The sequence below is a fragment of the Curcuma longa genome, chromosome 17 (assembly GCF_044706935.1).
Source record: "Curcuma longa cultivar G26 ecotype Majalengka, Jawa Barat chromosome 17, ITB_CL_G26_1.1, whole genome shotgun sequence".
NCBI lineage: Eukaryota > Viridiplantae > Streptophyta > Magnoliopsida > Zingiberales > Zingiberaceae > Curcuma > Curcuma longa.
The window spans coordinates 7267064-7281951 of NC_133877.1; the positions used below are offsets into that span (position 1 = coordinate 7267064).

At 37.6% G+C, this 14888-nt stretch overlaps 1 protein-coding gene and 1 long non-coding RNA gene across 2 annotated transcripts; both read right to left on the reverse strand.

Moving 5' to 3' along the window:
* LOC141848328 (MAP3K epsilon protein kinase 1-like) lies at positions 1-7044 on the reverse strand. The gene is made up of 10 exons (XM_074736364.1): positions 6952-7044; positions 6836-6870; positions 6641-6746; positions 6204-6497; positions 5527-5805; positions 1237-1416; positions 1020-1103; positions 846-937; positions 685-768; positions 1-607 (listed from the first exon to the last, which is right to left on the reverse strand). The coding sequence occupies exons 1-10, from the start codon at positions 7042-7044 to the stop codon at positions 1-3; spliced, it is 1854 nt and encodes a 617-aa protein (XP_074592465.1).
* A 3404-nt stretch (positions 7045-10448) lies between these two features.
* On the reverse strand, positions 10449-12478 carry LOC141811964 (uncharacterized). Its single transcript, XR_012600210.1, has 5 exons — positions 11987-12478; positions 11845-11908; positions 11267-11626; positions 10877-11015; positions 10449-10805 (listed from the first exon to the last, which is right to left on the reverse strand). It is a non-coding gene; the product is annotated as an uncharacterized LOC141811964 (long non-coding RNA).
* Between the last annotated feature and the right edge of the window lie 2410 nt (positions 12479-14888).

Sequence of the window (14888 nt, forward strand, 5' to 3'; positions counted from 1 at the left end):
TCAATTGAATTGCACCACCTGAATGACCATTTGATGCAAATTCCATATGCTTTTGTGCCTTGTCAAAAGAACTCCTACCAGCAGAGTTTGTGCCATGATGCCTCGGAAAGTTAGCATCCCCACGAAAAGGCTCTTGATCCCATATATAGTGTTCACCTTTGAAGCTTCCAGTATAGCATGGTTGGGGTAGATCTTATCTCCATCCCCAAAATATTGTTTGTCCAACTGGGTTCCATCTGTTCGTTGAGAATGAGAAGCTTGATTCTGTGTTTGTTCTAATGATCCAGATGAAAAAGGATGGTCAAGTTTAGAAGTACGAGTATGGCCTATGTCTGAAATTGGTGATTCACCCTGCATAATAGTAGGCCAACTGTGAGGATCTAAAGGACCAGATCTTGGTTTTGGAGCCAACCCATTTTGTGAAATGGATAAACCCCCTCCGGCTATCGAAGCCAGACGAGTTGCCTCATTCAAGCTATATAGAGTGTTGACAAGTCTAATAAGTATGCCATTCTTCGCAGCAATTCGACAAAAGTCATTCTTCAGGGTTGAGTGCTGAAGCTTAAAAACTTGCCACATGCCATCTATGGCAAGATGAACCGTTTCCCTGATAATGGAATCAAGCTAAGCACATAGGGAAAAGATACTTAAGAAATGCATTGGCTGACAGGATAACCAACCAACCTGTACTTTCCATAGTCAGCCTCAAGAAAGCCCACCAGAACTGATATTCCTTGGCATGCAATGAACATTTGCAATGTCCAAGTACTAGATGAAAGTATACCATTAGTTCAAAGATTGGACAACTATAAAGTTCAGCACAAGAAATAAGTATAAGCCTCAACCTGGACTGACAAAGCTGTTGGAGAAAAAAAGCTGCTTGAATTCGAACTTCCCTTGGCCGATCAGGGACTGCAAAGTTCATTACAACTGGAATCTGTATCCCCAGTAAATCAATTTCAAACTACTAGAAAAATACTATAAAAAGTTATAGAAGACTTTAAGAGGTGTGATCTTACAAGGCCAACAAGACAAGCATTTTCTTGAAAACTGATATTGTCACTGATTATGCGATTGATAATTTGGAGTACTGAGTATATAATCTGAGCAAGATTCAAAAGATCAATACTCGTTAGGATATGATTATTATTACTTTCATGAAGCTTTAAGCTTCTACATCATATTATTCAAGAGTCAGTGAAGCACAAAATCCCAAGAAAATCAGTAAGCAACTACCCTATTTTTTGGGATGTCAAGAAGTTCCATGAGTGGAAGAAAACCATGCTGTGACATGTAACCGTGTTTCTGCTCAAGGCGTTGATTGAAAAATGCCAGAAGCTTCTGGCATGATGTCAGAAGTACATCTTCTGATGCTTCAGGCTTTAGCAAGCTGACTATTTTGCTAAATTCAACTGACTACATAGAGAGAAAAAAAACATCAATTATAACAAATGCATATTATTAAAAATTTCTGATAGAAACAAAGACAAATACAACAACTAAGCTTTATCCCACTGGGTAGGGTCTATTATATGAATCTTTCTATGTCATTCTATCTCATACTATATCATCATTTATATTTAAATAAATTTTATCTTATTTTATTGTTACTAACGAAGTCATTTTTTATCTTCCTCGTTTGATGTGCACATTTATCAAAGTTTCACATCGTATAACTGGAACATGTATTGATCATCTAAGTACATGTACCTACTATTTTAAACGTGTCTCCCAGAATTTTCCTTTAATAGGTATAACTCCGACTTTCTCTCTAATATTTTTATTTCTTATATTGTTCATTCTTGTATGCCCACACATCCACTTTAACATCCTTATCTCTAGTGTTTCTCGCCAAGATTCGAATTTAGTATTTACTATTTCACGTGTCTCACCTACCAAACAATATCATCTGCAAACAACAGACACCACAATACCTTATATTGGATATGTCAATGAGTTCGTCCCTGATTAATGTAAAAAGATAGGGACGAGTTGATCCTTGATATAACCCTATATTTATGAGAAATATTTCGATTAATCCATTTAGAGTCTTCACTTTTGTCTTTACATCCTCATACATCCATAATAAGTTCAATATATACTATATTAACACCTCTCTTTTTTAGAATTCTCTATATAATTTCCCTTGGGACTTTATCATAAGTCTTTTCTAGGTCGATGAATACCATATATAAGTCTTACTTCTAATCCTGATATTTTTCAATTAGTTGTATGAGAAGATATATAGCTTATATTGTCAACTTTCTAAACATAAATCCAAATTGATTTTCAATCACCGTGGTCTCCTTCCTTAGTCTTTTTCTATTATTTTTTTTTCAAAATTTCAAATTATGACTCATTAATTTAATACCTCTATAGTTTACATAATTTTGTACGTCTCCTTTTTCTTATATAAAGGAACTAGAGTACTTATCCTTCAATGATCAGATATTTTTTTCTATTTTCAATATCATGTTGAATAACTTTATAAATCATTCAATACCTTATTTCTTTAGGCACTTCCATACCTCTATCGATAGATCATCCAACTGCTTTCCCATTTTGCATCTCATTTAAAACTTGTTCTACTTCTGAAATTTAAATTCGATAAAATTTTACATTTCTATACTGATTGACTTACTTAAATTATCTAAGTTAAATTGTTCACCTAAACCTTCATTAAAAAGTTGATAAAATACATCTTCTCTTTTATTTCCTCATCATTTAATAGTATCTTATTACATTCATCTTTAATACATTTTATTTGGATAAGAACTCTTGTCTTCCTCTCTTGCTTTAGTTATTCTCCTCTTCTTTTATATCTAATTTTCGATATAAGCATTCAAAAATCTTATTTTTAGCTTCATTCACTACTTTTGTAATTTCTTTCTTGGTTATTGCATACTTTTTAAAGTTTTAAGTTTTTCTAATTCTTACAAGTGTGTAATACCTTATAGATTCGTTTTCCTTCACTTTCTCCTATACTTTCTTATTCCACCACTAAGATTCTTTATTTAGTGGTGCACATCCTTTTGACTCACTGAATACACTCTTGATTACTATTTTTAATTTTAATGTCATCTTATCTCATGTCGTATTCGAGTCGTCATATATTTCTCTTAAAGTTTGTACTCCTACCCTCTTAAATATGTTTTATTTCTCATCCTTTAACTTCCATTATTTAATTTTAAAAATAGTGCACATTTTTCTTCTATTAATATTATGCTTAAGGTGCATATCCAATACTACTAATTTATGTTGAATAGTTAAGTTTTCTCCCGGGATAACCTCACAATCTTTACAAATTTTTCTTTCTTTCTAACTATAAGAAAGTCAATTTGCGACTTATTATTTCCACTTTTGAACGTGACCAAATATTCTTCTCTTTTCTTGAAAAACGTATTAGCTAATATAAGAACATATACTATAGCAAAATCCAATATAGTTTTCACTTCTACATTTCTATCGTCATCTAATCCCACTTAGGTGCATATATACTAATTACATTAATAATTTTTTTGTCACTGCTATCTTGAGAGCTATAATTCTATCCAAGATTTAAAATATCGAGCCGTGCCGGAGTTTCGGTCCCCGACCGGAACGATACAGTTTCGGTACCGTATCGTACCGTGCCGGTATAGTTTCGGTATTTTTAAAATATAAAATATATTAATTAAAATAAAAAATTTAATCTAAATTTTTAAAAATAAAAAATAAATTTTTTTGATAATTTTATAGGTTTTAATAAAGCCTATTTAAATTATCCCAAATTATAATTTTAAACTATAGCTAGGAGTTAATTATTTAAATCCGATTAAACCTAACGTTTTAAAAAGGAAAAAAAATCGCGCACGGACGCGCGAGCGCTGTCCGCGGCCCGCGCGGAGCGTCACCGGGCCCTGGCGGCGTCGTCGACCCCGGGCGGCGCCTCCGGTGGCGTCGCCGGCCTCGGGCGGGGCCTCCGGCGGCGTCGTCGAGGCCTCGCGACGCCTCCGGAGGCGTCGCCGGGCCCGGGCGATGCTTCCGGACGCGTTACCTGCAGATTTTCTGTGCCGGCGCTGTGCCGGTGCCGGTACCGGAACAAAAAATTTCGTGCGTATCGTCCGATACGGCACGAGATTTTAATCCTTTATTCTATCATCTTTTCTAACTACTCTTACTACTTCATCCTTTAGTGAACTATCTAAAATGATTACTTCATTTCTTATTTTACTTTTTCCTGTGTATCATAGCTTAAAATATGAATTATCTATCATCTTTGTCTTCTCTTCTACACATTTTATCTCCTGTACACATAAAATATTAATTTTTCTCTTAATTATCGTATCTACTACCTCCTTTGTTTTACTAGTGAGTGTTTCTAAATTTGATGTTCCAAATCTTAGATAATTAATTTTCCTATAATAGAATTTAAAATTCAGCGGGAAATAAAATTAATAGAAAAGTTACATGGCTTGGTTCCAATTTTTATCTAATACAGGTACCAATCTAAGCCTAGATTAGTATGGCCATAATGCAATGAGAAATTTACTAAGCGAATCACATCATAAAATCCAAGAACTTCTATGGACCCATTGTACTGCAAATAGAGGAAGGCAGATCATGGTTTCTAATTGTGAAAATGTATGGCCCAAGCATGCAAAGGAGCTAATAATAAGCAACCAACGACACTAGAAAGATCAAGAAGTTACTTTAAAAAACCACAAGAAGACTGCAAGAGTGTGCATTACATGACTGCAATCATAAAGACAGCAGAGTATGAAAAATTAGAAAGCGACAAATTAAAGCACCCTACTGACTGAAAGACTAATCAACTCAATCACTATATAACTTTCAGGTCAGCCTAGAATCCATAAAAATAGTTCTTCCCTGCGAGCTTAGCTTTGTAGAAAGATATGCACTAAGTCATCCTTACAAACGTACCAAAATATTCAAATTATGTGATGTACCAACAAATATAGACAACAAAACATGCTACCTAATTCCAGTGGTATAAGGAGCATCCTTTATGCAAACATGGATTTGCAATTCATCAAATTTATTCCAAAAAAATCACATTAAAAGGTAGGGAGATAAATGGAGAAATTTAAATAACCATATAGAATCAATTAAAGTGTCAAAAAATAACAACTTATCTGTTTTAGTAAAAATTCCGGAAAAAATGTGCACCTGAAGGGGGAAAAGATTATCTGGTGGAAGGTATTCATCAAAGACCTGAAGAAATATATAATATAACCACTATTAGCAAGATAAAACCTAATTTCTTATGTAAATAGAGATGAGCATCGTCCATTGGCTGTGTAGCCCCATCAATATATATTTATATTTACATATGAGAGAGGGGGAGAGGGGTAAAAGGAATAGAGGGAGATCAAAGGAACTTTAGCCAATAAAATATAATTTGAATTATTTGAATAATACTACTGACAGTTTTGCACAGGTAGATAAGGTGTATGTAGTCAATCCCAAAAGTTGACACAAACACAATTTGATAACTATGAAATATACTTGATGTAAAAAACTTACTGAACCATCAATATCAATCATGTCATCTCGCAAATTCATGACAATTTCTAAAAGCTTCCCGCCATTGCTCTGCTCTGTTCCTAATTGCTTCTGAGCCATCCTAGCTTTAAGCTCTTTTGCCAAGTCATTTTGCTGACCAGAAGAAGATGATGAAGCTTCAGTACCTTGATCTCTCTGCTTATCTAGTGGCTGGAATAAATCATCCAAGCAGGCATCTTTTGAAGTGTCACTAAACCTGCTGAGTCCACCTCTTCCATTGACATTGGAGTGTTGTGCGACCTTAAAAAAAAAATAAACGACAATGAATACAAATACATAATCATTCCCATACAACAGTTAACCAATTTTATGAACAATCAGTATCTAATAGAGAGGCAGCACATATATTCTGATGGAAAATAAAGAGCCCACAAGGAAAGATACAATTGATAACAAATATAGAATTATGATCTATCTACAACTAAATATTTGTGACCTGATCTTCAACTTGATGAGATATACAAATTCGACAAAAAAGACAAAGTTCATAGAGGCTGCCATCAAACAAAATTACATGAATGGAACTCAACAAATGTCTTCAAAATCTATGATCAAAATTAACCAAACCTCATCAAATGATTAAAAAAGTTAATGGAGATACAATGAAGAATAGAACATAAAATAAAACAACATCTCACCTGAATAATGTTTTTCTTAGATCTAGTTCCGAACGAGAACCTATTAGTTTCATTAAAACTTGTTCCCCTTTGGGCTTCTAGGTCTACCTGACCGATTAGAACTTCTCCAGTAGAAAATTTCAGAGATAGCTTGTCATGGATAGCTAAGGTAGGATCATTAGCATGAAGCCCATCATCTTGTTTAGTTTCTATACCATTGGATAAGGTATGCTGAAAAGGAATGGACTTTTGGTCCTCATCAGCACTTTTAATACAGGACGAATCAGTGGCCAAATGCCCTTTTTTAGATTCTTCCTGAAACATGAAAAAAAAACACATTATTTATGAAAAAATTAGAAATCAACTAAACCATCATGATAACTTAGAATCAAGCTGTAGTTTAACAATTGGCAATATCGAGAAAAAATGAATAATTGTTTCAGAAAACAAACAGATACTTGTTCAGGATCAGATGTGCTGCTCTTTCTCTTTTCTGCTGATGGGCTTTTGATCCCATTATCTAGATTTGAGATGCCAGCTGGTGTAGGATCATCCTCAGTGTTCCTGAATTTTGTACAAGACAATATACAAAGAATGGTTAAACTAAAGCAATCTAGCATTGAAGGACACATCCAAGAATCAAGTATCCAAACTTGCATATTTGAGATTTGAAGTGACTACTTGATACCTTTATGTCAAATATCATAATTTAGTTAAACTATATTGGTTCCATGGTTCAAAATTTGGTTTCAGGTCAGGCAAAATTTACCATTCTGTCCGCCACCTGCCGCCCAGCACCAAAACCGCGGTCAGCACCGACACTATGGGTTGCCACAGGATCGCGGAGGTGACACGCGCCCATTGCGAACTTCACGTTGCAGCGGCCGCCACAAGCCCATGGGCGCGCGGGGACAACCACGAGCACGCGAGGACGATGCAAAATTAAGTTAAAATTTTAATGTAGATTAATAATTTCAATCAACTCTTAGCTATAAATTGAATAATGTTCCGGTCCGGGATCGAAACCTCAGCACAGGTCGAGCCATAATTGGTTCATTGGAGTGCCAATGGCTAGCCATTTTGACTCGAATCCGACATGGGATAAGATGGTATCAAAGTTGAAAATAATAGACAAAAGTATACTCGACGAGTCAAAGGGACGTGCACTACTAAATAAAGAATCTTAGTGGTAGAATGAGAAAATACAAGAGAAAATGAAGAAAAATAAACAACCTATAAGATATTATATATTTGTAAGAACAAGAAAAACTTTAAAAATATATACAATAGTCAAGAAAGAGATTGAGAAAGCAGTAAATGAAGTTAAGAATGAAATTTTTGAATATATCGGAAATTGGATACAAAAGAAGAGGAAAGAGACATTTACAAAATAATTAAAGCGAGAGAGGGGAAGACAAGAGACATTATTTAAATAAGATGTATTAAAGATGAATTCAATAGGGTACTAGTAAATGATGAGAAAATAAAATAGCGATGGAAGAGGTATTTTCATCAACTTTTTAATGAATGTTTAGGTGACCAACTTAACTTATGTAATTTAAGTAAGTCAAATGAGTATAAAAATTTAAATTTTTATCATAAAATTCAAACTTCAAAAGTAGAACAAATTTTAAATGGGATGTAAAATAGACAAGTAGTTGGACCAAATGATATTTCGATACACATATGAAAGTACCTAGGAAAATAAGGTGATAGAGGTATGGAAATGCTTAAGAAAATAAAGTATTGAATGACTTACAAAGTTATTCAACCTGATATTAAAAACTAAAAAAATATCCGATCAGTAGAGGGTAAATACTCTAGTTCCCTTATATAAGAATAAAGGAAATGTGCAAAATAGTACAAACTATAAAGGTATTAAACTAATGAGTCATACCATGAAACTTTGAAAAATAGTAATAGAAAAAAGACAAGGGAAGGAATTCGGCCACAGAATCCGGCACCGGTCGGCGCGCCGGCGAGTGCCGCGTCAACCGGGCTCGGTCCGGCGGCCGGCCTGTGGTCGGACGGCGAAGCAGCAGTGGCGAGAATGGCTAGGTGTCGGGGGTGTCGCGCACGGGTCGCGTAAATACCCATCGCGCAGAATATCAATCCTCTATATATAAACTCTTTCTCCCCCTGCTCTCGCGATCCTCTGCCGCCCGCCGCGTCTCTTCTTCCCCTGCTCATTCTCTCCCGCCCGTTGCGTCTCTTCTCCCCCTGCTCATTCTCTCCTGCTCGCCGCCTCTCTTCTCCCCTGCTCTCGCAATTCTCTCCTGCTCGCCGCCTCTCTTCTCCCCTGCTCTCGCGATTCTCTCCTGCTCAACTCGCGACCCTGCTTGCCGCCGCGCCCGTGGTCTCTTCTCTCCTCGCCGCCGCAACCTCGCTCGTTGACCCTGCTCGCCGTCGAAACCTGCTCGCCTCGCGCCGCCTGCACAGTTGCGATCTGCTCGACCCTGCTCGTCGTCGGAACCTGCTCGCCTCGCGCTGCCTGTACAGTTGCAATCTGCTCGACCCTGCTCGCCGCCGCGCTGCCTGCACTGCTCGGCACTGCCACTACTCCCTCTAGGTATGGCTTAGGGTTTAAATTACATGGGTCTCCTCCACCAAATAGAAACAGTATGGTTGATCATCGCCTAGCATTGAAGATTTCAAGTTTCAGCCATCGCATCACCTACTAGAGCTTCCCATCTTTGCTGATAGATTTGGCAGTTTCCTAGCAACTCAAGTTTCAGCCATCGCTTCACCTTCTAGAGCATGATGACATAATAGTTAAAGTATGAAAGTGGCTATAATATTTCTTACTTGAATTAGTAGAGCAAATTCAGATGGTACAAAATGGTTTATGAATGGAAAGCAATATGTTGTGATAGTTGGATCCTCTATGTTTCTGTTATTGCAAAGATTGTTAGGAGAAGAAAATTGGTCATTGAAATAACTTATGTTGTATACTTGGATAGTAGTAAACTAAAAAAATCTCTTTCACTTTGCCTTCTATTTCTTAGAATGCACGAGTCAACAAAGAATTTGTATGGTTTGTACAGTGAGTGGAAGAAAAAAGTAAGCATTTTTACTATGTTATTCCTCCCGATTTAGTGGAAATAAATTCTCTTCTATATGAATGATATATTGCTTGTTCTCATTCTTGTTTGTTATATTACTGCAATCTCCTCAGGTTTTCCAATTTCTGTCTTGTTTTCTTTTTATTATATTGTTCTCATTCTTGTTTGTTCAGATGTCTTGTCTTGTTTTTTGATTTACCATTTAATTTTTTTTTCAGGAAATTTACAAATTACTAATTACAAATTTCAGGAGCAACTTCTAGTTCAAATTCAAATTCAAGAAAAAATCTTTCGAAGGCTGAACAAATAGCTAAGTTGAAAGATGCATAGAAGACATAAACCAGCAATTAGATTTTCTACAAATGAGTAGTGATGAATAGATATGTTATTTTAAGTTGTTAGAAAATGTTATTCTGTAAATATTGATTGTATTTAAATTGTTGTAAGTGTGGTATCAATGTAAGTTATTTTATCTAAGTTATTGTAAATGCTGTGTTGAATTTGAAATTATATTTGAATTATTCTATTTGAGTTATAAGTGTGATATAGACAAGTATCGCGGTCTCCAAATAGGATGTTTGATTTAGATGTTTCTTTTAATTGGCCTCCTTTCCCCATAGGCTACCTTTCTTGACATGTAAGAATAGCCTCAATGTACAACTTAATTCTTATTATTGGAAAAGGACTCCGAATTAGAACCCATGCTTCGATTGTTACATGCCGACAAATAATAAAGAATGCTGCGAGTTCGAATGTCTAATAATGTTCAATGACACGTTCAAGTTCAAATAGGGAGGGAAGAGAAGATTTAGATTTATAGTGTTGCATACAATTATGAATGGTAAGTTCGAATAGGGAGGGCTTAGAAGATTTAGATTTTTAGTGCAGTTCACAATTATGACTAATAATAAGTGGTGTGATGAACTGAATGACTCGCTCCAAGAACACATCTACAGTAACATTTTACATTTTAGCGCAATAGGTCATCAAGCACTGCGAGTTGAAATGTACTTGACGGAAATTATATTAATCAAATGTGAATCTACCATTGTTTGGACTGCAAAGTGTGGCATTACCACATTGCAAAATAGAGATTATCTTGTCCATTTTATCCATAGAAGCATAAGCAATAGGCAAAAACAATTCGTTTAATAAATTCCAAAGGCTAAATCAGTAGAACTAATGTCTTCATCTTAATCACCATTTGGCTACAGGATGGGAATCATAAGAAATCATTGATAACCATCTTACAGAACCTACAAGAGTCATTAACTAAATCAGCAGACCAGAATTTCCACGTGGCCTAAACATATGATAACAAAGCAACTTAACAATCCTCCTTGGAAGATCAGCTAATTCAGCATGTCGTGCCAGGTCAGCATGGCATTGGTTTCTCTCAAACTTCTAGCTCTTCTATAATCAACTTCTGCATCAGAGAATGACTGTGTTCGCTTATAAAGCTGTTGATCTGCTGGCGCCCTACACTTTCTTCCTTCATGACCATCTGTGTCATCATAAACTAAAGGAGAGGTATCTTCTGAATGTTTGTTTAGCTTAGGACCTGGATAACATGAACAACAATGGTTTATGAGACAATCTGACAGAAAAGGGTGCCAATGTGATTGAGCCTACCTGCTTGCATCCTTCTGTGGTCAGATTCACAATCAACTCCACATAGAGCTTAAAGGATTATTCCCACCTTGGCTCCGAGATAGTGATCCTCCTAACGTAGGATAAGAGCTACCAAGCATACAAATCATTTCTGGTGTGGCTAACCATGAAAGTAGAATAAACTCAGTATATTTGATTGCTAGATTACTTCAATAATTATATGATCGATTAAGAAATACACAAATCATGCATAGATAAAGAGCAGCAAAAATTTTCAGATTCTAAGCCAAAATGCTAAAATTACAAAGAAGTTTGTCCTTTCAGAAAAAGGAAGTAATTAGACACTTGCACCAATATTAAGTTAATATGCAAACAGAAATTGAAGAACTTCAAGGAAAGCAAGAAAATTACCCTGTTGAAGCATGCTACTGATTAATCTATTGGTTCCTTGTACATTGAGGCTCCCTGACCCACTATTAGTAGCTAAGTTTACTCGTGAAGCTAAACTGGGCACAGATAATCCTCCATAACTGATGCTTCTTCCCATGTTACCACTGCCAACAATCCTACAGAGCTTGTAAGTCTTGGCCCTACATTACCCAATACTGAAGGAACTCCCAAACTAGGAACAGAACTACGATTCCCAGAAGCTGAACTTGAGGAAATATCAGTTATTGACCCAGTGGCTCCATTAATATTACTACTACTAAAAGCATGGTTTCCAACAACATTAATACCCCCTCTATTTGTGACACCAGAGCCATGAGGCATCTGCACGAAAAAACAATCAGAATCAATACTATTTAGGCATACATCTGCAAGTGTGATATTTAGGCATGTTCATACAAATGCATGGTCAATTTTACCACAACATACAAAAACTTCTCATCTTAATTTTCAGAATGGTGGTTTTTCAATTTTCAACATCATTTGTAACTATTAACAAGGAGCTCATATCTGCAAAATTCATTTTCTTAATTAAAGCATACCTCCCTCTGAGGAAATAGAGGAGAACATAACCAAGTGACTCCAAATCATCCCGACGGCTTTGCTCTGGTAATTGACAGATTGGAGAAAGTTATAATGGAACCTAACTAAAATTTAACAATGCTTGGATCAACCACCACTTACCAATGCCAAGATGAGTATTGCAGCTATCATAACGAGCAATTCTAGTTAAGTTTTTATTTTCTCTGAGCAATAAAGTAATCAGGATGATCAGTAATATTGCTAATGCAGAGGATGCAAAGGTAAAACTACTATTAGGTCACTATGTTTGGTGATCACAAACATCCAGTTGTGGCTTTAACTCTCTAATTTGGAGTTGATGCCACACTTTTATCAAGGATAAAGAATGTACAAATTTACTTATGTTTGTTTACAACAACTTGAATAAGAAAACTTTACCAAACTTACAGTTGCATTACTCTCTGAAGTATTCATCAGACAAGAGACAGAATTAAAATAAACACATTCATGGATCACACACCTGTATGGGATATGTCGATTGGTATTATAATCCCTATATCGTTTAGCAAGCCCAAAGTCAATGATATACACCTGGAATAACATGTCCAAACAGATACTATCTACCAGGAGGAAAGGAAGGGAAACAAAACTCAGGGTTGTGTGATGAGCAGGGGCGAGCCGATCGGCAGTGGTCTGTGAGCACTGCAAGCGGGCAGAGTAGGAGCGAGCAGATCAGCGGCGATGCCGAGGGGAGAAGAGAGCAGGGGCGAGCAGATCGGCGGTGATGCCGAGGGGAGAAGAGAGCAGGGTCATGAAGCGAGGCGGTGGCAAGAGGAGAAGAGAGTAGTGTTTTTGGATCGAAGCGAAGCGGGAATCGAAGAGAAGCGCAGCGGCAGTGGGTTAGGGTTTTGAATCGCAGCGGCAGTGTTTTTGGAATCGAAGCGAAGTGGGAATCAAAGAGAAGCAGCATTTTCCTTTATCGCGCGCGGCGTTCCCAGCCACGTGGCTGCCAGATCAGCGGCGCCCAAGCGTCGCCCAGTATAAGGCGCCCAGGTGATCAAATTGGTGTATATATGATACGCATTATGATGTGCATAGGATACATAACCGTTTATTATACTTTAATTGCACATCTTCATGCTTTTCATGCTTTATCTTTTGTACATTACACCCTTTATCTGTGCATTTGGCATTGAATTCTTTATTTCCTAGTTCGGAGGACTGCTTTTGTGTTTGTTTGTTTCAGGACAGAAAACGGAGTAAAATGAAATGGAACATTCATTGAAGATAAGGCAAGACAGGGCCGTATCTCATCACCTCCATGTTGGTGCAATCAACCTCAGGTCAATGGTTACCAGATTGGTCAAACTCGGGTTGACTCGAGTTAGATTTTGATGTTTGATCAATATGTTGATTAGGAGTCGAATAAGTCTATGTTGACTAAATACTCATGGTGAGAAGTCCAAGTGGGTCATGGAGGACCGGGCACATGGCACGAGACGAAAAGTCCAAGTGGGTCATGGAGGACCAGACACTTGGCATGAGATTGGAAGTCCAAGAGGGTCGAGGAGCGAACTCTTGGCACGGGAAGTCCAAGAGTGTCGAGGAGCGAACACTTGGCATGGACGAGATGAAGTCGGACCGGATGGAGTCGGAGAGGGCTCGGTAGCTCGTTCTCCGGACTAGGTCAGAGAGGGCTCGATTGCTCGTTCTCTGGACCGGATGAAGTTGGACAGGGCTCGGTAGCTCGTTCTCCGAATTAGGTCAGAGAGGGCTCAGTAGCTCGTTCTCTGTACCGGACTATGATCGGAAAAGGTTTGGGAGCCTAGTCTTTGGATACATGGTCCAATATAGTTAGCTTGGGTGCTTAGGTGAGACACAAGTGGACTAAGTGAGGAATCGAATTCACCTCAGTGTAATCGATCACCGGATCAATTACAGAACATTCTGTGACAATTCGCAAAAGTCACAGAACGCATCATAATCGATTGGGCAATCGATTATGGTGAACTGTAATCGATCAAGTGATCGATTACATGTTTTATTGAGAAACCGAGTTACGGATGGTAATCGATCACTTGATCGATTACCATGCATTAATCGATCAGGTGATCGATTAAGGTCTGTGGTAATTGATCAATGCTTAGGATCGATCGATTACACGGTTTGTTGAGAAGCGATTTGCGGCGTTTAATCGATAGCTTGATCGATTAAGCTTCTCCTGCTATGTTCAGTCTGCTCTGATTTCTGCTTTTCTGATTTCTGGTATTGCTTCGCTAATCCACCTCTGAGATTGCAGATGAAGTTTGAATAGATGAAACGGATAAGCTTGCAGATGGTTTGAATTCAAAGAACAGATAGAGACGAGCTTGCTTTCCAAACGGCTACTGAGCGAAGACTGAGTTCGGCTGGAGAGGATGACTTCAGTGGACCGAAGTGCTCAGAGAGGAGAGGAGATCTTATAAGATAAGAGGATGAAGAAGGAGGGTTTAGAGAAATGTTGTTGCAAAGGGGGTAAAAAAATTGTGAATCGTGCTGAATAGTTCTCCGGCGTTCATTGCTCTTACTTGAGATCTACTTGAGGTGTTGCAAGCAGGCTTGCTCTCGAGTGATTCTTCTGTTCTTATTTGAGGCAGTGGGCTGTAAGTCTTGATTCTGTAATTGGCTCAAGCTCCTTTATCTGATCTTATTATTGCATATCTTTTTGAAACTTATTGTGGAGAGGTCTCTCCACCGAGAAGGAGGTATTATTTAGCCGGTTTTTGCCGGGGTGTGATCTACCGAAGATCAAGGGTTCGTCCACCTCACGGACACGCCGAGGAGTAGGGGCAAGTTATCCCCGAACCTCGTATATCTTGAGTTTGCATTGTGTTTTGTTTTTATTAGTTATTTTTCTCTTGTTTCCGCTGCGTACTAACCGTTTTTAGGAGAAAAATGTTCAATTCGCAATAAAAGGCCTATTCACCCCCCCTCTAGCCATCTCACGATCTTCAACAAGTGGTATCAAAGCAAGGTTACTCCTCGTCGGACTAACCGCCAAAAGGAGTACAAGGCTAGAAGGAAA

What these genes read in the sequence shown, in the direction of transcription:
- LOC141848328 (XM_074736364.1), bottom strand. Translation starts at nt 7,044, where the DNA reads ATGGGCGCGTGTCACCTCCGCGATCCTGTGGCAACCCATAGTGTCGGT. An exon ending in GCACATCTGATCCTGAACAA is followed by an intron (nt 6,498 to 6,640) that starts GTATCTGTTTGT and finishes TTCATGTTTCAG; the next exon opens with GAAGAATCTAAAAAAGGGCA. An exon ending in GCTGACTATGGAAAGTACAG is followed by an intron (nt 608 to 684) that starts GTTGGTTGGTTA and finishes TTCCATTATCAG; the next exon opens with GGAAACGGTTCATCTTGCCA.